We start from the raw sequence: 27,160 nt of genomic DNA on the forward strand, positions 1-27,160 counted from the left end.
TGACGCGTCATGCCATTCGCGCCAAACGGCCTATTTCAGTCTGGAGAGTGCAAGCGACCAGTGCTGTAGTATTGCAGCTTGTTGTATGTACTCCTGTGTGTGAACTTTGTTCTGCCCGTTAACCTCTTGGATGCTGATCCTGGCTTGTCTGACTGCCCGCTCCGTTGCCGACTATTGCTCCGTACGACTACCCGCTCTGTTGCCGACCACTGCTTGTCTGAGAACCTGTCCTGTTGCCGACTCTCTGCCTGTCCCAAGACCTGTCTTGTTGCCGACCTTCGCCGGTGGAACTAACCTCTCTGCTTGCCTCACTTACAGGTTCCTCGGATCACCAAGTCATTGCACCACCCGACTTGGTCCGCGGGAGTGCCACGTCGCTAACTTGGTCACGCGTTTCGGCGCCACGCCATCAGTGTCGCGAGCAATCCTGCCTCTTGTCTACTGGGAATCCCTGTTTCAACTCCAGGGTGAACAGTTGACTAGTTGCAAGGGTTGCTGCTCTCAGCTCAACGGTATCCTACTCTGGAGGTACGTCACACACTGTTAACCACATTACCATTCACCCTACCTTTCAAGCCCGCTGTCTGGGTGTCACCCTTGACTCCGGACTCTCCTTCACTCCCCACATACAAAACCTCAAAGTCCTGCAACTTCCACCTCCATAACATCTGCAAGATCCACCCTTTCCTGACCTCTGCCACCACCAAACTCCTCATCTATTCCCTCATAATTTCCCACCTTGACTACTGCAACACCCTCTTGTCTGGTCTCCCTATGAGCCGAATTGCCCCGCTGTAGTCTATCATGAATGCAGCAGCCAGAATTATCCATTCCACCCATCACTCCACCTCTATGAATTCATCCACTGGCTTCCTATCCAGTCCGGAATCAGATTCAAGATACTGTTTCTGGCCTACAAATCTGTCCACAAAACTTGCCAGACCTAAAATCTTACTCAGAAGTACACACCTAGCTGCTCACTCCACTCCTCCAATGAACTTTGCATGGCTGCCCCCAGCAACACCCAGTCCTATGCAAGCCTCCAGGACTTGTCAAGAGCTGCTCAAAGACTATGGAACTCTCTACCTCCCCCTATTAGAGTTGCCCCCTCCTTAAACATCTTCAGGAAAGCCCTCAAAATGCGCCTTTTCACCCCCCCCCCCACCCCACACACACACACACACTGATGCTGTAAATTCGCAGTTGAACTCTGGCCCCCTATCTTTTGCGTCCCTACGTCTCCCTCTAGATTGTACATTTGTACAAAGGCACCAGAAGTGTAAAAGGGAGATAAAAACTTTAAAAATGGGGGTTAGTGGTAGACTTACCTCCCCAAGGTAGACACAAGATGCTGTTGTTGTTTTTTCATTGGGAGTATAGCTTGGATCTGCAGGGAAACCACCCGAACCACTATCCATGATTCAGTAGCACCTTGACACCAAGATCTAAGCATAAGTGTTATCCTTCCCATCTATGACAAAAGGGTGTGTGCAGAAATTTGGGCACCGGGTTTAACTGCAAGTAGATTATTATCAATACTGCCAATATTCCACTAATTGGAGCTGACTAATTAAGATTATAACAAAAGCACCCAGATACAGCGCTCATATATAATGGATAAATTAATTTTAGCATAAAAATGCTCTTATAAAATGAATCAATGAATTGATTAAGCCATGCACTAAATCCCCTTACCAACTCCTAACGCTGACCTACTGCTGTTTAAGCCTAACGCTAATCTACCCCTACCTACTCCTTACAATAATTAATACTTACGCAGTCAAATATGTTAACTTACCCAGTTACTGCTATCTCCACCACAATTTCTGTTGCTCCAGTGCTTTGTCTATAGCACGCACCTCAGGAGCCAAAATTCTCTACTGGGTGCCACTATAGCCCCAATTTGTACTGAGGTCTATGGAGCGCCCAGGTTTTCAGTGCACCACGTGGCCCACATTTCCTGGACCACCAACCTTCACCCTTTGCTTGAGTAATCTTTAAAAGAAACCTGAGATGGGGTTAAGTATAATATTTATACTTATCTGGGGGCGTGCTGCATGCATGACCCCTCCCCCCCGCAGCCAAGAGCGTTATGTGTATGAATAGCACAACTGATGTGACTACCAACTACCATAGGTGATGATAGGACAATGGATTGACCAGGGAGGACGGCAATGGAGCCCCTGGACCACATGGGGCTGCAGGAAGCTGCATGTAAGTAAAAATACTGAACTTTACCCCATCTCAGGTACACTTTATTGCTATTATATCAACTTACGTATTATAAGCTGTAAAATAAACTGATACTGCCGGCTCTTGATGATAATGACACTCAATCCACCAAGGACTAGAATGTACTGATTCACCTTGATCTCACATTATTAGGCTTTAAGAGCCAAACAGAAGTGTCTAACAAGACTTTCACAACTTTTACAAAGATTTGAAGCTACACAGAGGGTAGGCAGGAGGCAAAGTGGACAGAAATCACTATTTATGGTACAAACAAATATAAATTAATCTCAGGCTTCTCAGTTGCCTTGCTATTTCACTTAAAGTGGACCCAAATTAAAAATACAAGATTTCAGAAATAAAATCTATTTTCTACATTATAATAATAAATAGCAGCCTTTTTTCAGCTGCATGATGACAAATATAAAATATTCTACATTTATTGGAGGAACCCCTCCCCTTCCTTTCATATTGCCAGGACAGAATCCGGCAGACTGGTGGAGTAGGTGGTGTCCGGCAAAGGAGGAATTGCTAATGGCTGCCACCTGTATAACTCTAGTAATGAAAAGAGAAGGGTGAAAAGCATGCACTGAAATGCTCATAGGCTTGCAGGAGTGTTTATTTATCTTTGTATGTGTCAGAGTGATGCAACTAAAAAATTTGAACTAAAAAAAAAAAGTTTGGTTTGGGTCCGCTTTAAAGTGGACCTGAACTTAGACCTCCTCTCTTCTCTAAAAGGTGCACAATAGCATAATAGCCTTTAAAGAAAAAGAAACAAAAAACATGTCTTTGTTACAGATGATACAAATCGTAAAATAAATCTGCACAGTTTCTACTTCCTGGTTCATGGAAGCAGACATATTGTTTACTGCCTGTGCTTTCAAATGGGCTTATCTGCTTATCTGCCATAGGCAGTCATGTGACACAGGGGAGAGATCAGATTACAACTTGAGATTAGACACAAATGAGGGGGAATTAGACAGCCTAAACTCTCTGAATGCATACAGGGCGCATTTCTCTATGTTTTCCTTATGTCCTGTGAAATAGTTTAGGCCCACTTTAAACACACATACACCACACACAAGTAAATAAATAACAATTTTACAGGAAAAGGCCTTAGCATTAATTAGAATATATTACCAAGTGTGGTGGACAGAAATTCTAGTTCATGGTCATACAAGGAGTCGGTGACATCAGAGATATTGACTCTTCCTCTGTTTTTGGTATGATAGAGGATCCCAAAGTCACAGCGTGGTACTTCTTCATAAAATTCCTTGATTCCATTGTTAGAGATATAGAAGGACCGGGTTTTATCCACAGATATCTGAAACTTATCGGATCTTAGCATAGGCTCCAACCAAGCGTAATCAATTTGTGCAGATCTGGAGAAAATCCCAACAATCCCGAGTTTCTGCAACAAATCAGAAATACAACATTTAGCATATCCAACACAGTTGTTATACAATCTGCTCAAGGTCATCCTTCAGTGAAAATGAGTAGACCTCTGCTTTTGCTATGTAAAATAGAACTCCCACCACAACAGAGTCCAAAAAAGTTGCCCATTTTTGAAATGGAGTCCTATGACTGCCAGCAGAGTCAATGGGGATCTAAAAAGGAGAAGCTGCAATGTCTCTAACACACACACACACACACACACACACACACACACACACACACACACACACACACACACACACACACACACACACACACACACACACACACACACACACACACACACACACACACACACACACACACACACACACACACACACACACACACACACACACACACACGCACATTCCAAGACTTTTATCACCATCTCTGGTGGGCACAGGGGCTCTGCAAACAAATGCTAATGCCTGATGGGGTGCTTGCTCATAGGAACAAGGGTATATGGTCTGCACACTTCTTTCACAGATACCACCTGAAGTTTCAATTTACATTATATTAAATAAACTTTAGTACTCATACATTTTCCAAAGCTCATACCATTGCTTATTGGTGTCTTTTAATAAAAGGGGTTCTTTCGCGAAAAAAGTAGGCAGTTAAAAAATGTGACAGATGACAGGTTTTGGGCCAGTCCATCTTTTTAAAGGGGATTCTCAGGGCTTTCTTTGTTTTCAACAGCATTTCCTGAACAGCAGTTGCAAAATTTAACTGACATAATAGTGTGCAAGTGATTAGGGAGGCCGGCTGGTATCTTGCTATTTTGGCAGTTAAACTGCTGTTCTGGAAATGCTATTGAAAACAAAGAAAGCCCTGAGAATCCCCCTTAAAAAGATGGACTGGCCCAAAACCTGTCATCTGTCACATTTTTTAACTGCCTACTTTTTTCGCGAAAGAACCCCTTTAAGCAGTTGTGGCTGCTGCTGTCCACTTGTCAACCAGGGTTGCTCATCCAGATCCCGGGTACCCGGGTATCCGACCATTGCTATCCGGTCAGATCCGGATTCCGGATACCTGGGCCCGGATCCGGATAGCTCTATGCGGATATCTGGCTGCATAATCCTGATACCCGTGGATATCCGTCGGATATCCAGATCCGGGTAGTGTAACTAAGGAGATGATGTCATTCAGCCAATCAGAGGGCTCCCAGCAGAAGCCCTAGCAACCAATCACAGAGGGGAACCTTGGCCAGTCCCTCTTGTGTATAAGGAGGGGGCCATGATGAGAATCTCATCCTTGCTGAGACTGCCACTGAGATAGTTTGTCCAGTGTGTTTGGCTGAAGAAAGTGCATTATCCCAGTGATAAACACAGCGTTTTTACACACCAACACCTGTATATAACACTGTTGTATTGTAGTTTAGCTAGTAGTGTTTTATATTGTTGTAGTTAGTGTGTGTCAGTCAGTCTGTGCTGTATGTGAGCTGTGCCTGTGACAGTCTCTGCTGCAGCCTGCAGCCAGCAGCTCTGCTAGGTAGGTGTCTGTGTCTTTGTGTGCTGCTTGTGCACATAGGCAAGGCCTGTGCTATTGCCTTAGCTACACAGTTAGGAAAATTACTGCATATTGTGTAGTTATTCAGTACTGCAGTGCTAGTTGTTAGACTAGTACTGTCTGTGTGACTACTGCATTTTTGCTGTGCTGATCACTCTTGAGTGTCAGTGTGACAGACCGTCCGTTAGTGTGCACACTGTGTTTTACTGTGCTCTGTGTCACCCCCCAATTTGAATAAAGTACCCCACATCCATCTGGTGACATCATCAAACGTGCACTATGTCTGCTGGCACTGGCAGCTGGGGAAAGGCCATCAAAGGCAAGAAGAGAGGGAACATTGCTGGCACCGACACCGCCAGCAGTTCTGCCACACTGCCCATTCAGCTGGTAGCCACTAGCCGTGGACGCACTGGGCGCCAAGCTGATAGGGGGAGTCACGCTGCAGAGGCTCAGCAGCGTGTAGCGTCAATTTTTCAACAGAGTAGGCGGCTCAAATTGGAGGAGAAAGACGCCGAGCCTGTAAGGCAGCTAATGTTGGATGAGCAGGGCACCAGCAGCAGCTCTACAACAGAGAGCTCCACCCCCACCACCTCTCCTGTTCACAGGAGCAGCAGCAGCCGCCCAGCAGCAGTGCATGGGGACTCGTCGGTCATGTCGACCCCAGCGGGCAGCCTACCCTCAGTGAGTGCTGAGTCTCCAGTCCCCGCGAGCACAATCAGGCCTGTTACCACCACTGAGTTTGAGGGGGATATTCTGGCCAAAATTGGCTATGTGGATGAGTCACAGATGGTGACGGTGGTTGTTGGGGAGGGGTCCTACTCCTTGCCTGATGTGTCAGCAGAAGAGGAGTTGGGGTCCGCAACATCCCAGCAGTTGTTTGAGGAGGGGGAGTCTGATGCTTATAATTATGATGATGAGGTGAAGGACCAAGACTACAATCCACAGGAGGGGCATGTTAGCTCTGAGTCTGAGGAGGAGGATATGTCGGTGGGTCTGTCACAGAGGATCATGATCTCTGACATTGGCAGGAGCAGCAGTGACCCACAGCCTGCTGCATCATCTTCTGCCGCTACCACCAGCCGCACCACTCAACCCCAGGCCCCAACCCCCGCAGGAACAAAAGTAACAGCAGCAGGGCGTAAGTGGAAATTTTCATCCCCCATCTGGCATTTCTTTCATCTGCCATCACTTGACAGCAAGTTTGTCACCTGTAAGGTGTGCCAGGTGAAGCTGAGCAGAGGTAGCAGCCCCGCCAACTATGGCACCTCCAGCTTCATAAAACACCTTTCCAGTAAACATCACTTTGAACATGAGGAGTTCAAGAGGCTGAAGGAAGCTGGCGCTGGCAGTGTTCCACCCAAAACCACCCCCGAAACCTCCTTTGCCACTCCTACCAACACTGAGGCCGGTTCAGGCAGCCAGTCCTCATTGGTCTCCTCTGCTCCCTCCTCGGCTTCCCGTGCAAGCCAGAAGCGACACCAGACCCAGCGGACCGAGTCGTTTGCTATCAGGGCCTGTCCCCAGCCGGCACTATTTTTCACGAACGGCCATGCCAGCACTACACCGCTTCGCGAAGGCCAACGTCGAACGTGGGCTTGATCATGCGGTGGGTGAGTGGGTCCATGTGACTATGGACTCGTGGAGCAGCCGGTTTGGGACAGACCGCTATCTGTCCTTCACCGCACACTGGGTCAGTTCGGTGGAAGGGGGTGAGGAGGAGACAGCAGCATCGTCAAGCCAGTGGGTGGTGCCACCCCGCAGTAGGGTCAGGGGAAGTGCAGCAAGTTCCTCTTTCCCCCGGTTCCATCCTCCGGCACACCCACCACCGCCAAACGCCCCCGCCTCAGCAGCAGTGTGAAGGACCACCACTGCCAAGCGCTGCTGGAGATGGTCAGCCTGGGCAAGCAAAGCCTGACCGCAGAGCACATCCTGGACAAACTCCAGGAGCAGGAGAGGCATTGGCTGACCCCCAGAGGCCTCAGAGTCGGAGAGGTGGTGTCCGACAATGGGGCCAACCTTGTTGCTGCCATCCGCTGGGGAGGTCGCCGCCTCACCCACATTCCTTGTCTGGCCCACGTCCTGAACCTGGTGGTGCAGAAATTCCTGGGCACCTACCAGGGGATGGAGCAACTTTTGAAAGGGGCGTGGAAAACGGTGGGTTATTTCCGATGCTCGGGCGGTGCCTCATCGGCCCTGGAAGCTGTGCAGCTGGAACTGAACCTGCCATGGCACCGTCTGATCATCGACGTTCCAACACGGTGGAATTCCACCCTGGCCATGTTGGAACATCTGGTTGAGCAGAGGCAGGCTGTCAACCATTACTTGACCAAAGCCACCGCCGATGCCACCGTGTACAGGACCAGCAGCAGCAGCCACCTCCCGGAGATCATACGCAGTGCTGAATGGAGTAAAATGCAGCTGGTGTGCATGGTCCTGGCACCCTTCCTGGAGGCCACTGGTATGGTCAGCCGGGACCGTGCATCAGTTTGTCAGTGGGTGACCATGGTGTGCATGCTGCACAAGGCCCTGGATGGTCTGATTCAAGTGGGAGAGAGAGACTTGATCCAGCAGGAGCAGCAGGCACCTGCACAGACCGCCTCTGTGCAGCAGGAGGAGGTTGAGGACTTGGAGTTGGAGGAGTTGGAGGTCCCTGACCTTGAGGATGAGGAGGAAAAGAAGGATGGCTGGGTCTCAACCTGGATTTAAGCAAATTGCAGTATTTATTGTACCATAGCACAAAACGAACACACAACGTTTCGGCCTGCGGCCTTTATCAAGTGTTACAAAAAACTGAGCTGATACTCACACATAAATCACATATCACATCATAAAACACACCCCACAGGGCGGGTACATACTTAGCTAGAGGGCTTTAAAGTGACATTGTAACAATATATTCAAGTCATAGGAAACACCTCAAATTACATTCCTCATTAAGTCTTTTGGGAACAAGCGTTTCCAACTTGTTAATCCACCTACTCTCCCTTCTTAGGAGGGCTGTCTCGTTGTCCATCCCTTCTCCTGTTGTGACTTTCTCCAATACACACCTGTAATGAATAGCGGAGATGCCGCCGCATGGGCAAGCGGCATGGCGGCTATCTCCGCGTTCCAGCCGGCGGCTTCTGCCGCGCAGCAACATGCTGCTGGTTCGCCTGGTCCTTCTAGTGCACACAGATTGAGAGCTACGCGTGCGCGCGCCAGGCGGCAGGACCTTTATGCTAGCAGAAGGGGAGTCAGCTGATCATGCCGATCAGCTGACCCCAGCTATGCTCCGGATTGGCTAAGTGACTGGGGTGGCGCTGTGGAGCACTCTGGGTATATATAGGACTTGCCTGTCAGTTGCAAGTTGTCTGCTGTTGCAAATGCTTACGTGTGAGCACTCAGACCCCAGTCAGATCTTACAGTGTGTTAGAACCAGCCGGAGCTGGGAATTCACACTTAGTCAGATTCCGTTGATAGCCTTAAAAGTATTATTGTATTGTGAGACTTGCTTACCATTCTGTAGACTAGCTGTTGAAACCAAGGACTTCACACCTAAGACTAGGAGATTGCTACATTGCTATTGTTTATGTGTTAGACTAGTTCCCAGGTGTTGAAACCAAGGACTTCACACCTAGATTAGGATTGTTATATATACTGTTACCTGTTATGATCTGTATTTCCTCCACATCAGGAGATCATCTTGCAGCACAGTCAGTGGAAACCTGCCCCTCAGGGGTCCACTGGCTGCAGTGCAGTCTGATTCCCTGCTCTTCAGGGAATCCTTGGCTGCAGTAGTGTCTGTATCTCCCGCTTCTCGGGAGATAACTTCTCTGATTACTGTTGCACCAAACACAATATCACATTGGGTGTCCTGTGTCTAGCTATACTAGTATTATTGGTGATTCTACAGATCACCATATAATCAGGTATAGCATCTGTAATATTGGTGATACTGCAGATCGCCAATAATCATAAAAAACTCTGTGTTGCTGACACCAATCGTTACAACACCACCGTAAATCATTTACCATATGGTTGCATTCGAAATAGTGTCTTCCTATAGGGGAATCAAAACATTTTTCAGGATCGTTGTAATATTTTCTGTACAATCTTATATCACAGAAAATATTACAACGATCCTGAAAAAAATATTTGATTCCCCTATAGGGGAAGGGATGGACAACGAGACAGCCCTCCTAAGAAGGGAGAGTAGGTGGATTAACAAGTTGGAAACGCTTGTTCCCAAAGGACTTAATGAGGAATGTAATTTGAGGTGTGGAGTGTGTTTTACGATGTGATATGTGATTTATGTGTGAGTATCAGCTCAGTTTTTTGTAACACTTGATAAAGGTCGCAGGCCGAAACGTTGTGTGTTCGTTTTGTGCTATGGTACAATAAATACAGCAATTTGCTTAAATCCAGGTTGAGACCCAGCCATCCTTCTTTTCTTGTGGCTTATACACACACCTAATGAGGATCCAGGTGTGAGGTTGTTGACTCCCTGGTGGTTGTGATTCAGGCGGTTGAGCTGATGATAAACCTTTCCTATGTGTGCTTGAGGATGAGGAGGCACTGCTGAGTGCAGCTGCAGTGGTGCGGGGGTGGAGAGACCAGGAGGAGTTTGAGGAAGAAGAGGAGGAGGACCACACTTCTTAAAAATCATCATGTGCCAGCAGATATGGCAGCCCTCTTCCCCATGGCAGCGCACATGTTGCAGTGTCTGCTCAGGGACCCAAGGGTCAAAGAGATGCGTGGTCGGGAGGACATGTGGATCACCCTGATGCTGGACCCACGGCTGGATCGGCGCTTGAAGGAAGTCCTACCCCAGACTCCCCCCCCCCCACTGTCACAGTCCAGCCAGCACAGCAGCAGGTGCCTGCGTCCATTAGCAGCAGGCGCCCATCAAACCTGCTGTCTCTCACAAAGGCGCTGTATGCCACGCCGGTACAGCTGCCGACTGAGGAGGTGCCTGCAGCAGCAGCATTTGGCTCTCAAAGCCAGAAACAGTGCCTGACCCGGATGGTGGCAGACTATATGGGGTCCTACAGCGGCCTTGACAGCGACAACACTGTGGACCCCTTGGATTATTGGGTCAAGCACCTTAATATTTGGAGTGAGCTGGCACAGTACGCCCTGGAAGTCCTTGCTTGCCCCCCTTCCAGCGTGCTGTCCGACCGAAAGGTGCTTCAGTGCAGCCGGTGGTGTGGTAACAGAGAAGCGCTCTCGTCTCTCCACCCAGTCTGTGGACAGACTGACGTTTCTGAAAATAAACCAGGCTTGGGTGGTCGGCGAAATTCCTGGCCCCTGTTGTTGGCAAGAGGGGGAAATGAAGCAGCTCGAAATCACACTATGCCTGCCTTACCACCATTTACCACCACAACCTCCAGGCTCCGCATAAGCCTTGTTCAAAATTTTTGGACAGCCGTGGTTCCAACACACTAGGTGCCATGGTAAACACAACTGATATGTAATTTTTTGGGAAGTGTCTGTGCTGTCCGAGTTGTGGGGACTGAGGCCCCAACTGCGGCAGTATGACCACTTCCTGGAACCTCTCCTAATTTTTGAACTTGCTGTGGTACCTACAAGTGCCATGGTGAACTATCTAAACACAATAGCTGTGTCATTTTTTGGGGATATGTCTGTGCTGTCCAAGTTGTGGGGAGGCCCCAACTGCGGCAGTACGACCGCTTCCTGGAAACTCTTCTAATTTTTGAACTGTGCCGTGGTACCAACAAACTAGGTGCCATGGTGAACTATCTATGCTGCCTGCCAGACGTTACACTTCTTCTCCTCCTCCTGTCTCCTGCTGCCTGTGCTGCTCCCACCGCCAGGGTGCATCGACCTACTCATCCTGCTCCTGAAGCTCCTGTCTGTGGTACCCACCCAACACCAGGGTCCACACTAAACTACATCGCCTGCTGCCACCAGCTATTATGCCACTCCAATAGCTGCATCGACCTACTCATCCTGCTCCTGCTGCTCCTGTCTGTGGTACCCGCCACCAACACCAGGGTCCACACTAAACTACATCGTCTGCTGCCACCAGCTATTACGCCACTTAAATAGCTGCATCGACCTACTCATCCTGCTCCTGCTGCTCCTGTCTGTGGTACCCGCCACCAACACCAGGGTCCACACTAAACTACATTGCCTGCTCCCACCAGCTATTATGCCACTTCAATAGCTGTATCGATCTACTCATCCTGCTCCTGATGCTCCTGTCTGTGGTACCCACCAACACCAGGGTCCACACTAAACTGCATCATCTGCTGCCACCAGCTAGGATGTCACTACAAATACAATAGCCTACCACCAGCTATCACGCCACTACAATAGCTTTAATTTTTTGGAGATGTCAGAGCTGAAAACTTCGATGTCCCACTTGTGCGGTTGGACACAATGTGGGCTGCACGACCGTCGACCGCTGTCTGGAACCTATCCTGATGTTAATAATTTACAGGCCTTTTTTTTTCATTTTATGTTAACCAAATAATAAATTAGTGTTTCCCTTTAAAAAACATGATGCTACATGCATCATTTACCCTAAAAACCCCTTTTAAAGCTATTTAAAGGGCATTTCCGTTTTTTCTATCCGGATACCCGAATAGATCAGGTACCCGCGGGTAATTTGGTCGGATATCCGAATTTACTCGGATATCAGCAAGGTCGGATCCGGATATCCGAATCAGATCCGGATATCTGGGTACCCGGATCCGGGCGGGTTTTAAAAAGTACTACCCGAGCAACCCTGTTGTCAACATCTATAACATTGATGTGTTGCTGAGAAGTGGACACAACTGTGCAGCATGTGCAAAGGAAAGCAGATGTGCAAGAGCACTTCCTTTTACTTGGCAGGGGACGTTTGTGAGATCAAATATGCCCAGTTGAAATTCCTGCATTTATGGCCCAGGGAAATTTCCAACATATAAAACATGAAAGGATTGGGATTGGAGGGACTCAGTAGACAAAGTACACCAGTAAGAGTTTTGCGAAAGCCCCATATTTTTTTACATTTTTATCTTGTGTATACAGGGGACATCTGAGACCCCATGCACATTGGCCCAGTGTGAATATGGTCAAAATCAATAAAAACTGATGGGGATTGAGGGACCCTAATCTTCCCAAACACTGGTTCGCATGACAGCCGGGGGCCCCAGCCTCTCTCACTTGCTGGGGCCCCCAATGCGATACCCAGAGGGAAATGTGGGTGAGCCCTGGCTCTCTCACCTCCAGGAACTTCACCCCCATCACCTCCAAACTGAATGCAAACTGCAACACACACAATTGTGTGTGTTGAGGACCCTAATCTTCATCAACAGCTTTGATTATATTATGGCTCATGTACGGTACTTTTGATAGAATACTTTTCTGCTCTGCTGTGTTCATTCAATTTTCAGCATACTTTAATTCCAATTTCCGCTAATGTTGATTACTGATTCCACAGATTTCCGATTTCTGTTTTACTTTTTCCGAGGAGTCTTATTTTTTTGGTCATTTTTTTTATTCTCTGACTGGCCAAATACTTCCAAGTTGTATCTGCATTCCCTGATTGGTACAATGCTTCTGAGTCCTGTGATTGAGCTAAAATTACCAAGTAGGGGTAATGCAATATTCCTGCAGAAATTTAATTTCCGTTTTCTGATTTCCAATTAGATGTAGACATTTTATTTCTGTGGAATCCAATTAAGCATCCCTACCTACTGTATGAGTGACAACCCCAAAGCAGAAAGATTTGTCTGCACTGCCAGTGTGCCCAACTAGAATAAAATCGGGTGGGGAAGATAAGGCGTTCCTCCATTACTAGTGCCATGTACCCTCTGCAGTGGACAAAAAACATGCTATTGAGGTGAGGAAGGGCCACACACTTTGCTGACATCATTTCAAAACACATTTAGCACCATAAAATGCTTCTTGAACTGTGTTGTAGCTTATCAAGAACATTCTCTTATCTGCAGTGAAGAATGGATAGGACTAAGTCATATTGCACAAGCTCACATAGAAGCAAAGGCTCATGTTACCATTGTGAATTTTGCCTCATTGCAGGCTTCAGTAAGGTATGATAGCCAATGGTAATTTATATATTGGTTATTGCAACCTGACTAATGACTTCTTTTAATATAGCATTAGCTTTTAAACTTTTTCTCACTCCTTGTTGGCAGATGGGATTTTAAATGTCATGACCCCTTAGGCTACAGTCATATAAATACATGGCACTCCTTTTCCCAGCATTTCTCCCATTATCAATTAAATGTTCTTGGTCAATGGAAAAATTAGAACAAATAAGAATCTATAGGATTCGAGCACGGAGCATGCAGAGTAAATTTGAGTGCCACCATAAGAGCCCAAGTAAAATGCTAATTACAGTGGCTATGACAGTAAATGTTAAAATAGAAAACATCCAATAAAATAACAGGTGTTGAGACTGCCCAGTGCCCACTATAGAAAGGAAAATTACCAATATTTTATTACCATTGTTTGGCACCCATTCTCTCTTACAGCGCTTTTAAATGTATGCAGTACACATGGGTAGTCATTAGTAAGGTTCATTCTGCATCATCGTTATGGAGGGCTAGTGAATCATCACAAGCAGGTCGAGTAAGGGCAAGTAGGGTGAGTAGGGCGTGTAACCTACCAGTGTAGGATGTAGAGAATAGACTGGAAGCGAATGCAGGAGGCGCCCAAAAAGTCAAACAATAGTTATCAGTATGTCAGGGATGCCTGATCTGGACTATCATCAGACCGGCACATACTTGACCTGAGGAAGCAGCTTACGCCGTGGAACTAGTGTTGGGCGAACAGTGTTCGCCACTGTTCGGGTTCAGCAGAACATCACCCTGTTCGGGTGATGTTCGAGTTCGGCTGAACACCTGGTGGTGTTCGGCCAAACTGTTCGCGTTCGCCCGAACGGCTCAATTCCTGGCCGAACCTGGCCGAACAGGGCCCCTGTTCGGCCGAACAGGGCCCTGTTCGGCCGAATACGGCCCCCCTATGGGGTCGCAGGCATAAGGGGGGAGCATGCCCCGATCACGGGGGGGGGGGGTCGGAAATTCCCCCCACCCCCTCCGCTAGCGCTCCCCCCTCTGCCCGCTTCCCCATACAAAAGTTTAAGGAAAGTACCGGTGGTAGTGGATGGCCTGGCAGTGGCACTGTGGAGTGAGGAGGAGGAGTCCGGAGAGTGACGCGTTGAGGGAGGCCGGGCAGCGGGCGTGAGGTCAGAGAAAGGGCGGAAGTACCACAAGGGTACTACCGCTGAACCGCCTGCTGCCCGGCCTCCCTCAACGCGTCACTCTCCGGACTCCTCCTCCTCACTCCACAGTGCCACTGCCAGGCCATCCACTACCACCGGTACTTTCCTTAAACTTTTGTATGGGGAAGCGGGCAGAGGGGGGAGCGCTAGCGGAGGGGGTGGGGGGAATTTCCGACCCCCCCCCCCGCGATCGGGGCATGCTCCCCCCTTATGCCTGCGACCCCATAGGGCCCCCAAAAGCGGGATGTTCGGGGAGTTCGGGGTTCGGCCCGAACATGCCGAACATCGTGGTCATGTTCGGCGAACTTTCCCGAACCCGAACATCCAGGTGTTCGCCCAACACTACGTGGAACACATTGTTCTTGTGCTTAAATACAAATTCTGAAATCTTTTTACTAAACTCATGGTGAGCCTCCTTTTTAAGGTAGGATCAGGATTTCCTTACCTTATACTGATAACTCGTTTTATTTTTTGTGCGCCTCCTGCACTTGTTTCCTAACTATATCTATATCATAACCATGTACATTTTTGCCTCATTTTCATATCACAATTTGCATGTTTGTCTTACTCTTATATTTCAGGAAAATATAATAGCATTTTTTTTCAAACATAAGAACTTAATTGCAACTGTGTTTTCTCATTCTGCTTGATTTCAATGTATTTGGAAAAAATGTGTTTTTGCCCAAATGGCCATACATTTTCGCATATATTTTAATTTGTGCGGAGATGTATTTTTGTCATACCCATAGACTTCAAAGCATTTAGGGAAAATGAGTTTTCTCATGCACACATATTTTTTTAAATATTCTCATTTGCAGAAAAATTTTAAAAATGGCAAAATAAAAATTGCCATATTCATTTCATGTCTGTTCATGAGTTCCTTATTTTTCCAACTGTGTAAAGGACCCAAGGGCAACATTATGTCTTGTAGCACTATTTTTAACAAGGCATTGTAAGGAAAGTTTGATTCTGATATAGTCTAGCTGATAATCATGATAAAAAAAATACCCCTCATAAATCTTTACTATATAGTGCTATTTTGTATTTGTCCAGCTGTATGCTCAAAACCAGTGCTATACATCACAGGAATATTCAAAGCACATAAATACTTATGGTATTACATTTTGCATGCAACTGTTTTTGGATGGTCATTCGGATTTTGCGGAATTGAAATTTCCAAATTTTTGATCGGAACTTGGAAATCGGAAAATGGAACTCAGAAATCGGATTTCTGCAGAAATACTGCATTACTGCAATTCGGTAATTTTAGCCCAATTACAGAACTCAAAATCAATGGACCAATCAGAGAATGCAAAAACAACTCAGAAGTATTTGGCCAATCAGAGGATGCAAAAAATGATCCCCCCCCCCCCAAAAAAAAAAAAAAACTCGGAAATCTGAACTTGGAAATTGGAAACCAATCGGAAATCCGTGAAATCGGTAATTGCCAATGGCGGAAATCAGAATTTCTGCAGAATCGGAAATTGACATTTCCGACCATTCCTATTCATCATATTTAGCACAAAATACACATATTATTTGAAAAAAATAACTTAAGCAATCTTACTTGGCAAGGCGGATCATCATGTTTAACTGGAGGAATGCAAACAGAATAGAAGCTGAATTAATAAACAAACATCCCATTTGAAGACAATATTTGTGAAAATTTATGAAATGAATTAAAAAATGTAAAAATATTTTCATGCACAAATCCATCTGTTAAAGTGAGAGATGACATACATGCAAATAACTGCACATGGAATGTTTTACATGTAATAGCCAAAGATGGTTTGAGTCAAATGAGGCCCTTGGCAAACATGAATATGGGCCTCCTTAGGGCTGGTGCACACCAGAAGAGTTTTTCTAAGCACTTTGTGATTTTAAAAGCTCTTGGTAATTTTATCCTATGTGTGTGTTCTTTCTCACTGGAGTGATGTGATTTTGTAAAAAAAAACAAAAACATAGCATTGCATTAGCAAGAGCTTTTCAAAATCAGTAGCGCATTAAAAGCTCTTGTAGTGTGAACAAGCCCTTATAGTCTAATATTATAATGACTATAAAGTTGTTGGAACCCCCAAAAAGCTTTTTACACATGCTAGATGGTTCCCATCTGAGGCGGCCATTTATGGCCCACATCTGCCAACAAACTAGAGTGTGTTCAGCAGCCTCTGTGCCCCCTTCCCCGAAGTGTCAATGACAGACTCCCCAACCATAGTCATACTATGAGTACATGTCAGAGATGCTGTAGTTACCTCTGCTGCAGGAAGCGGCTCCGCCGCTTCCGTGTCTGACGTAACCTTGCCTGCAGTCGCATCCTCGCAAGCTCCTTCCCGCAGGCCGGGCATCTCTCCTTTACTTCAGCATAGTTTGACACGCGTGTGCAACAGGCGGCGTGATCTTTATGCTTTGAGGAAACGAGTCAGCTGACACACCAGTCAGCTGACCACTACCGCCGCCTCTACTGTGCTGATTGGTCGGCTTGCTTTGGGCGGACCCTTTGGAGTAGCTGCATGTATTTAAACTCAGAGATTTCAGTAGCTCATTGTCTGTTGTTGCTGATACTTCGCAGTGAAAGCTCTCAGACCTTAGTCAGATCCGTGTGTGTTTGATCCGGCAGGACCCCGGGGATTCACACTTAGCTTAGGATTATTATTATTATCAGTAACATTATTATATATTGATTTATTGTGTATGATCTCTTGCCTGAACCTCTGATTACTCTCTGCCTTCTGATTCTGTACCTTTGCCAATCTGATCTGTTGCTGACCTCGGCCCGACCTCTGACTCTGATTAAGCCTTCTGATTCTGTACCTTTGCCCATCTGATCTGTTGCCGACCTCGGCCTCTTTATTGACTACGATTTGCCTGACGATTCTGTACTGCTGCTGACCAACCCGTTACCGACCCTGCTTGCACAACATCTCTCTGTCTAGTGATAGCCCCAGCCACCAAGGGCTATCAATTAAAGGAGTACTCCTGATATCATTGTGCACAAAACACGTGTGATCACATCCTGAAGAAGGGAAGGAGCCCGGGTGAGACTCAAGAGGAAGGGCCTACGCTCTGCCATCCCTACCATCCTGCTAGGAAACGTCTGCTCACTCCCAAACAAGGTCGACAAACTACTCCTACTAATTGGCAGTAAGCTCTCGATCGGCAGCTGCACCCCTGTTCTCTGCTTCACCGAGACCTGGCTAAATGACGGCATTCCTGACAACTCCATTGTGGTGCCAGGCTACGACCTCCTCCGCGCAGACCGTGACCAAGCACTGTCTGGGAAGAAAAGAGGTGGCGGTATATGCTTCTACGTTAACACCACCTGGTGCTCCAGCACCACCACCCTAAGTATAATCTGCACCCCTGACGTGGAGTTTATAGTCATAAACTGCAGGCCTCAATATTCCCCCAGGGATTTCACGTCCATTGTTCTCTTTGGGGTCTATATTCCCCCTGACGCAAATACAAAGAACGCCCTGAGTGTACTCAGCGACAGCATCACCAAGTGGGAAACTGCCTTCCCAGAGGCCCTCTTCATCATTCTGGGAGACTTTAACAGCACAAACCTGCGTCAGGAGATGCCCCGCTTCAAGCAACACATCTCCTGCCCCACCAGGAACCGCAACACCCTGGACCATTGTTACACGACCCTTAAGAACGCGTACAAGGCTACTCAAGGTGCAGCACTGGGAAATCCGACAACAGCCTAATCCACCTGATCCCCAGCTACAGAAGGCACCTGGAAACGACAAAGCCCGCCACAAAGACGGTAAAAAGGTGGACAGCCGAGGCTAAGATGGAGCTACAGGCCTGCTTCGAATGCACTGACTGGTCGGCACTAGAAGCACCCTCCCTGGAGGAATGGGCAGAGAACATCACCTCCTACATCAGCTTTTGCGAGGAAATGTGTGTCCCTTCAAAGACCTTCAAGATCTTCCCGAATAACAAGCCGTGGTTCAACAGCAAGCTGCGCCGCCTCCGGAAAGTCAAGGAGTTGGCGCACAAGCACGGCACCCTGGATGAGTTCAGGGATGCAAAGAACGCCCTAAATCGTGAACTGCGTGCTGCAAATAGGGCCTACTCTGACAAGCTGGGTCACTATCTCCAGTCAAACAATCCACGGGAGGTGTGGAAAGGCCTCAGAGCAGCTACGAACTTCAAACCGCCCCCCCAGCATGCGACCCCCAGCACCTCACTAGCCGAGGAACTAAATAAGTTTTACGGTGGGTTTGAAAACAGTCCCAAGCAGCTTGCTAACCCTGCACCCTTGGAAACGCCCCCCCCCCCCCCCCCGAAGGTCCAGGTTGACCTAGCGCTAGGTCCATCACCTCCGAAGACTCAATGCCAGGAATGCTGCCGGCCCAGACGGCATATCTCCAACTTGCCTGAGGACTTGCGCAGACCAGCTGGCCCCCACGCTCACCTCCCTTTTTAACAGGTCCCTGGTGGAAGGTAGTGTCCCCTCCTGTCTTAAGAGGGCCACAATCATACCGGTCCCAAAAAAGCCAGGCAACACAGAATACAACAACTTCAGACCTGTGGCCCTCACCCCCATAGTCATGAAGATCCTAGAACATCTGGTTCTGGCCCACCTGAAACGCCTTGCCAGCCCCCTCCTTAATCCACATCAGTTTGCATACAGGGCAAATAGGTCCATGGATGATGCCATCAACATCAGCCTGGCGTACATCACGGAACATCTTGAAAGACTAAACTCCTACGCCAGGATCCTGTTTTTGGACTTCAGCTCTGCATTCAATACAATCTGCCCAAACATACTGATCGACAACCTGGCTTATCTTGGAGTGGACACCACACTCTGCGCATGGGTTTAAGACTTCCTCTCAAATAGGACGCAACAGGTGAAGCTTGGCAACTGCTAGTTGGTGTTAGCACTACCAACACTGGGGCTCCACAGGGGTGTGTTCTGTCCCCTCTGCTGTTCTCATTGTACACCAACAACTGTACCTCCTCCGCCGACTCTGTAAAGGTCATTAAATTTGCGGATGATACCACTATCATTGGGCTCATTGGAGAGGCGGGGGAACATGATTATCGCAGCGAGATAGAGAGAATCTGCAGATGGTGCGAGGTCAACAAGCTCGTCCTTAATGCAGCCAAAACAGTGGAACTGATCTTGGACTTTAGGAGACACCCCCCCACACAACAATCAATCTCTATCAACGAGATTGATGTGTCCAGGGTTTCCAGCGTTAGGTTCCTGGGAACTACCCTAACGAGCGACCTAAGGTGGGCGCAGAACACCACCAAAATCCAGAAGAAGGCTCAGCAGAGACTATTCTTCCTGCGCCAATTGAAAAAATTAGGTATGCCTCAGGAGCTGCTGTCCAGCTTCTACACTGCCACTTTTGAAGCTACCCTCTGCTCCGCCATTATCGTGTGGTATGCAAGAGCAACCGCCAGTGATAAGTATAAGCTCCAAAGAGTTATCAGCTCAGCGGAAAGGACCATTGGCTCTTCCCTGCCACCTCTAGACCTCCTCTACACCACCAGAATGAAAACAAGGGCTAACAGGATCTCCCAGGACCCATCCCACCCAGGCTGCCGCTTCTTTAAGCTCCTTCCATCGGGCCGTCGTTACAGGACCATCCGCCCGAGGACTAACAGGCGTAGGGACACCTTTTTTCCCCAAGCAGCCCTCCTGCTGAATTCCGGCCTCTCTTCGGTACGCTAGCCGCATTTCAGGTCATATTAGCCTGCACTCCTTGGTAGAACTCTACTCAAGGTGTGGTATGAAGTTACTTATCTCTGAGCAGCACAATATCCAAACCCGGAGGTTTCCGTGAAAGAGCAAAACACATATTGTACTGCAACATCGACCGACTAAAACTGTGTGTTACTGCATGTCTTGCTTATCTTGCTTGTATTATATGTTTTTGTCTTATGCCTGTCTTGCTTGCACTATGGCTATTGTCTTATGCCAATCTCTGTCCTTGCTATTGTTGCCACTGCCATGTGAACCACAACCAATTCCGGGTACGAACTTGGTCGCACTTGGTGAAATAAAGATTCTGATTCTGATTTTAAATAAAGTACTGACTACTGTTATGATAGAGCATGTTATGATCATCAGATACACCACTGATCATTACAGTACAATTGTAATAGTGCACTGATAAAATTTATGGAATCTAAAGGGACTTCTTCATACAGCCCACACATTTTTTCTCCCCCCCCTCTCCTTGACTGTCCTCTAAGACAGCGGTACCCAACATTTTTCAAGGTTGAGGTCTACTGTCAAAGGATCTCTTCAGCATCAGGCAATTTTCCAAGGACCGGTGGGTGCGTGCAAGTGACCCGGGGGGGGGGGGGGGGGTGCAGTGTCATTAAATAGAGTAGTGCCAGCCCTTCCCAACCACCATGTTCATCACCCTCAGCGCTTTGAAAAAAAGATGTGTACTGGGGCTGCTGCATAACCCACCAGCACAAGGTACATTTGGTGTTACAGGTGGTAAAGGAGAGGGGGTTACTGCCTGGGCTTCACTATCAACTGGCACAGTCACCTCCAGACTTCCCTCCTCCCCAGAGCCCCTTTAACCTTCCTTTCTCCACCATACTCACTTCACACTTTCCTCCTCCCCACACTCACTTCTCTCTTGCCTTCTTCCCACTTTCACTTAAATCTTCCTTCCCTCATTCCCACTCTCACCTCACTCCTCCCCACACTCACTTCACCATGGGCGTCTGCACATATGGCAAAACCGGGCATTTGCCCGAGCCTGGCCGCCCGCTGCCCCCCCCCTGGCCGCGTGCCCGTGCAGCCAGCAGGAGGGGAACACGCAGAGAAGAGAGAGAGCTATGGGCACAGTGGGGAAGGGCGGACGTCTCCTCCCCCTTCCCTCACCTTAGGGGTCCCTCTCTCCCTCGCTGTCCCCTCCGGAATGAAGTGTGCAGCGGCTGGCAGCGGGCGGAACTTACTTCCTCTCGCTCCTGCGCCGCAAGTTCTGGTGCCGCACTCTGGTCTGGATCAGGCCAGAGTAGCGGCAAATCCATCCGGCGCGTGCGACGAGAGGAGGTAAGTTCCGCCCGCTGCCAGCCGCTGCACACTTCATTCCGGACTCCGGAGGGGAGAGCGAGAGAGGGAGGGAGAGCCCCCTAAGGTGAGTGCCCATAGCTCTCCCTCTTCTCTCCGTTGCTCCCCTCCTCCTGCACACATGGCCACTTTTTCTGGGGACATATCCCCCTGCCTACATATACTGGGACATATACCCCTGCCTACATATACTGGGACATATACCCCTGCCTACATATACTGGGACGTATACCCCTGCCTACATATACTGGGACATATACCCCTGCCTACATATACTGGTACATATACCCCTGCCTACATATACTGGGACATATACCCCTGCCTACATATACTGGGACATATACCCCTTGCCTACATATACTGGGACATATACCCCTTGCCTACATATACTGGGACATATACCCCTTGCCTACATATACTGGGACATATACCCCTGCCTACATATACTGGGACATATACCCCTGCCTACATATACTGGGACATATACCCCTGCCTACATATACTGGGACATATACCCCTGCCTACATATACTGGGACATATACCCCTGCCTACATATACTGGGACATATACCCCTGCCTACATATACTGGGACATATACCCCTGCCTACATATACTGGGACATATACCCCTGCCTACATATACTGGGACATATACCCCTGCCTACATATACTGGGACATATACACCTGCCTACATATACTGGGACATATACCCCGTGCCTACATATACTGGGACATATACCCCTGGCTACATATACTGGGACATATACCCCCTGCCTACATATACTGAGACATATACCCCCTGCCTACATATACTGGGACATATCCCCCTGGCTACATATACTGGGACATATCCCCCTGGCTACATATACTGGGACATATACCCCCTGCCTACATATACTGGGACATATACCCCTGCCTACATATACTGGAACATATACCCCTGCCTACATATACTGGGACATATACCCCTGCCTACATATACTGGGACATATACCCCCTGCCTACATATACTGGGACATATACCCTCTGCCTACATATACTGGGACATATACCCCCTGCCTACATATACTGGGACATATCCCCCTGGCTACATATACTGGGACATATCCCCCTGCCTACATATACTGGGACATATACCCCTGTGTACATATACTGGGACATATACCCCTGGCTACTTTTTCTGGGGACATATACCCCTGCCTACATATACTGGGACATATCCCCCTGGCTACATATACTGGGACATATACCCCCTGCCTACATATACTGGGACATATACCCCTGCCTACATATACTGGGCACATATACCCCTGGCTACCTGTTCTGGGGACATCTCTACCCCTGGCTACCAGTTCTGGGGACATCTATACCGCTGGCCACCTATTCTGGGGACACCTATAGACCTGGGGCTACCTATTTTTGGGGAACTACTTCTGTCAGATTAAGTGTATTTTGGGGAACTGCTGCCAGGTGAGAGGTGTCTACATATTAAGGGGGCATTCTGCCTATTTATGTGAAAAGCTGTCTATTTTTGTGCTTTATGACTGCTGAATTTGTCTTGTTGCGGGCCTCATGGTTACTGAATTTGTCTTGTTTGGGGCCTCATGATTGCTGAATTTGTCTTGTTGGGGGCCTCATGATTGCTGAGTTGGTCATGTTGGGGGCCTCATGATTGCTGAATTTGTCTTGATGGGGGGGGGGGGGGGCTCATGATTGCTGAATTTGTCTTGTTGGGGGTCACATGATTGCTAACTGCGAGACTATGGAAAAAGCTGAATCATCATCATATGAGACATAAGCATTAAACCTACTTTTTCCGCTGTTTAAAACAGAAAATGAAACTGGGAGGTTCTAAAAAAATGAATAATTTTTTTCAGGAGTACGATGGATGAAATTGTTTATCTTCACAGTTTATTTTCAACTTAATTTTCCATAATGTTCATGTATGAGTTAAAACGTTTGTATTTATTTTAAATTGCTGTTGGCACTTTGTGATAGTAAAGTGACTTTGCAGTTTGGACACTCGACCTCCAAAAGGTTCGCCACCACTGTCCTAATCTAATGTCTCACCATTGCTTAGTTCATGTAATCTTGTCTCCACCCACGACCACACCCACATTCTGGTTCATGACAACACCCATTTTTCGGCAGCTCCATTTTTTGGCGCGCTACGCGTGCCACACGGCAGCAGCCCAAATTTGCCGCCCCGCTTTTAACTCCCCACTTTTTGCCCCCCCCTGGAAAATTTTCTGCGGACGCCCATGCACTTCACTCCTCCCCACACTCACTTTAATCTTCCCTCCTCCCCACACTCACTTCAATCTTCCCTCCTCCCCATACTCACTTCACCATTCCCTCCTCCCCACACTCACTTCACTATTCCCTCCTCCCAAACTCACCTTACTGCTCCCCACACTCACTTCACTCCTCCCCACACTCACTTCACTCTTCCCTCCTCCCCACACTCACCCTTCACTCTTTCATTCCTCGTGGACTAGTTTTTAGCACCAGCTGCTCACCTCCGTGCACATGGAACTCTGTGACTGGCAAGAGACCAGAACATCCCAGTCATCCTCCCTGCTGCCACCTAGTGTCCATACACATAGAAAGCATGCTGCATTACAAATTACAGACACCAGGTGGGAGCAGTAACAATGGCTGCAGACGGCTCTGCTTCTAGCATCCTTTTGAGTTCAGTGATGCCACTCGCAGCTTCCATACCCCCCCTGTGAAGTCAAACTTGCATGGCCCAGCTCAGCACAGCCTGTGGCCTGGAAGTGAGCTGTGGACCGGGGGTTGGGGCTCCTGCTCTAAGAGCTTTCAACCACTTTTCGGAACTGACTCTTTCATTTGATCTTCAAATCTCATCTTAGTGTCTGTGCTTTTGATCATACTTTCTCCGACCCCATTCCCCAGCTTTCTTTACCCTTTATTCCTGCACTAACATCTAAGCTACTTCTTTCTACTGACAGCCTACTTCAAGAAGTTATAACACCAATACTCCCAAAACCATCAACTCAGATTAGCTACTTGGGGCTTGATTCACAAAGTGGTGCTAACTGATAGCACGCCTGTGAAAACCCCCTTAGCACGTCTAAACAAGCTTTTCGCGCGCAAAACTTTACGCGTGCAAAACTTTACGCGCGTAAAACTTTACGCGCGCACCTGCACAGAGTGCAGGGCGCTCCGCACGAAGTGCCCATTAAAGCCTATGGGACTTACCGTGCTCATAGGACTTTGCGCGTGCAAAACTTTGCGTGCGGTACTTAGCACGCGATCTGATTCAGAAATTCGGTACTAACCTACTTAGCACCCTGGTTAGCACATCTAAAGACTTTAGACGTGCTAAGTAGGTTAGCACCGCTTTGTGAATAAAGCCCTTGGTGTCTAAGCCATGTTTGTCTTACTTCATAACATCATGCACTTACCTGAAGAAGCAGGTTTGGCCTGCAAAACATGCGGTTAGTTTTTGTGTCTTAATAAACTACTTACTTAGTTTTTAATCATTTTATTTTTGGGGGGTGCTTCCTTCCAGTGTGTTAGTTTGCATTCCCCCTTTAGCAAATAACTTTTTCAAGTTTATTATTGTTTTAATTACCTACAAGTGTATTTTTTGGAGAGCGAAGAGAGCCATCCACAGGGTGATCATTCCAGGCCTGTATAAGAATTATGTGATTTTGACACTTGCGTTTTTTAGTGGTTGTTGTTGTTGCAACCAAGTTTTGTGAGTACCCTTTTTGAAATTCATGCCCCTTTGACCAAAAACACTATGCTAAGTGGGGCTCAGGGTTTCTCTCTGTTTACCTTCCCATGGAAGACCTATAGGTTAGCCAGACCGCTACCTTAACATCTGTACATAGGTTGTTGAAATTTGACTAGAAACAACAGTAAATACATTTTTAAACACCTACTTCTTTCCCCTATCATATGTTGGAATTTCTTCCATTTTTCATCTTTTTCTGTGGCGTATTCCGTGTCTTGTATGATATGTGCTAGATAGTCCGTGTCTTTCTCCTCCTTCCTGAACATGAAAAAATCTGTGGATGGACTCTGAATACTGGAATTTTTATAGAGATCTCTAACTTTGTTCTCAGAATTTTCACCATCCAGATTATCGACGACCACAATTTTCCTCTTTTCTGCAAGAGACATAAGTTGTGATAACATGAATTGAAAATTAAAATGTTTAGATAAACAATTGTTTATTTTTAATCAATCCTAAACAGGGTTTTCCAGTAACCCCATAGTCTTTTTTTTTATTTTAACCACTTCACCACTGAGGGGTTTTACCCCCTGACCACCAGAGCAATTTTCACCTTTCAGCGCTCCTTCCATTCATTCGTCTATAACTTTATCATTACTTATCGCAATGAAATGAACTATATCTTGTTTTTTCCGCCACCAATTAGGCTTTCTTTAGGTGGGACATTATGCCAAGAATTATTTTTTTCTAAATGTGTTTTAATGGGAAAATAGGAAAAATGTGGGGAAAAAAAAAATTATTTTTCAGTTTTCGGCCATTATAGTTTTTAAATAATGCATGCTACTGTAATTAAAACCCATGAAATTTATGTGCCCTTTTGTCCCGGTTATAAAACCGTTTAAATTATGTCCCTATCACAATGTTTGGCGCCAATATTTCATTTGGAAATAAAGGTGCATTTTTTTCAGTTTTGCGTCCATCCCTAATTACAAGCCCATAGTTTATAAAGTAACAGTGTTATACCCTCTTGACTTAAATATTTAAAAAGTTCAGTCCCTAAGGTAACTAATTATGTATTTTTTTTAATTGTAAATTTTTGAATTTTTTTTTAATTACAAAAAAAAAAAAAAATGGGGAGTGTGGGAGGTAATGAGTTAATTTTTTGTGTAAAAGTCATTTATTTGTATGTGAAAAATGTGTAGGGTGTAGTTTACTATTTGGCCACAAGATGGCCACAGTAACTTTTTGCTTTATTGCGACCTCCAAGCCTCCTTCCGGAAGCTTGGAGGAAGAATAAGGAGGCTGGACACGTGAGTTTCTTCTCACAATGATCGCGCTGCCCATAGGAGAGCAGTGGGTCATTGTGGGGCTTAGATCAACGAACGGGAATGGATTTTCCCGTTCATTGATCTCCGGGCGAGCGGGCGGCGGCGGTTTTACTAGCGGCGGGCGGCGTGTTTACGAGCGGGAGCGCGGACAGCGTCGGGAACGCGGAAAGTACGTGTTTCTCCGTCCCTGGTTTTTAAAGGATGGAAAAAGGGGCGGAGAAATACGTACGCGCGGGGGTAAAGTGGTTAAAGGTTAAAACTGTTTGCTAAAACATTCATCTGATTCATTGACATTCACTGCTGCTTCTTAGGTTTATTCAGCTTTCACACAAAGTTATGATAATGTGTTCTACTTTTTTTTAACCAGTTCCAGACTAATGCAGTTGAAATCTATGTCCTGCTTATGGCTGTGTGGCTCTTTTGGGTTTGCGAACCGCGGACGCACACTTCTGCAAAAGTTGTTGAACCAGAAAATTTGGCGAACTGCAATAGACTTCAATGGGCAGGCGAACTTGAAAAACTACAAACACTGTTTCTGGCAACAAAAGTGATGGGAAAGATGTTTCAAGGAGTCTAACAACTGGAGGGGGGCATGGATGAGTGGGATACACGCCAAAAGTCCCAGAGAACATTATGGATTTGACGCACAGCAGGGTTATAATCCCTAAAAAGCAGA

The 27,160-nt window shown here is 47.1% G+C and overlaps 1 protein-coding gene across 4 annotated transcripts in view; it reads right to left on the reverse strand.

Annotated features, from left to right (window-relative positions):
• LOC137525521 (uncharacterized) overlaps nt 1-27,160 on the reverse strand; it is a 476,821-nt gene that overhangs the window by 297,555 nt on the left and 152,106 nt on the right. For all 4 annotated transcript variants that reach the window (XM_068246643.1, XM_068246647.1, XM_068246645.1 and 1 more), the window contains exons 6-8: nt 25,365-25,592; nt 15,969-15,994; nt 3,370-3,640 (exon numbers count right to left, since the gene is read on the reverse strand). In XM_068246643.1, the coding sequence (XP_068102744.1) occupies nt 3,370-3,640; nt 15,969-15,994; nt 25,365-25,592 (525 nt within the window). The remainder of the gene's footprint in view (nt 1-3,369; nt 3,641-15,968; nt 15,995-25,364; nt 25,593-27,160) is intronic.

This window comes from Hyperolius riggenbachi, chromosome 7 (assembly GCF_040937935.1).
Source record: "Hyperolius riggenbachi isolate aHypRig1 chromosome 7, aHypRig1.pri, whole genome shotgun sequence".
Taxonomy (NCBI): Eukaryota; Metazoa; Chordata; class Amphibia; order Anura; family Hyperoliidae; genus Hyperolius; species Hyperolius riggenbachi.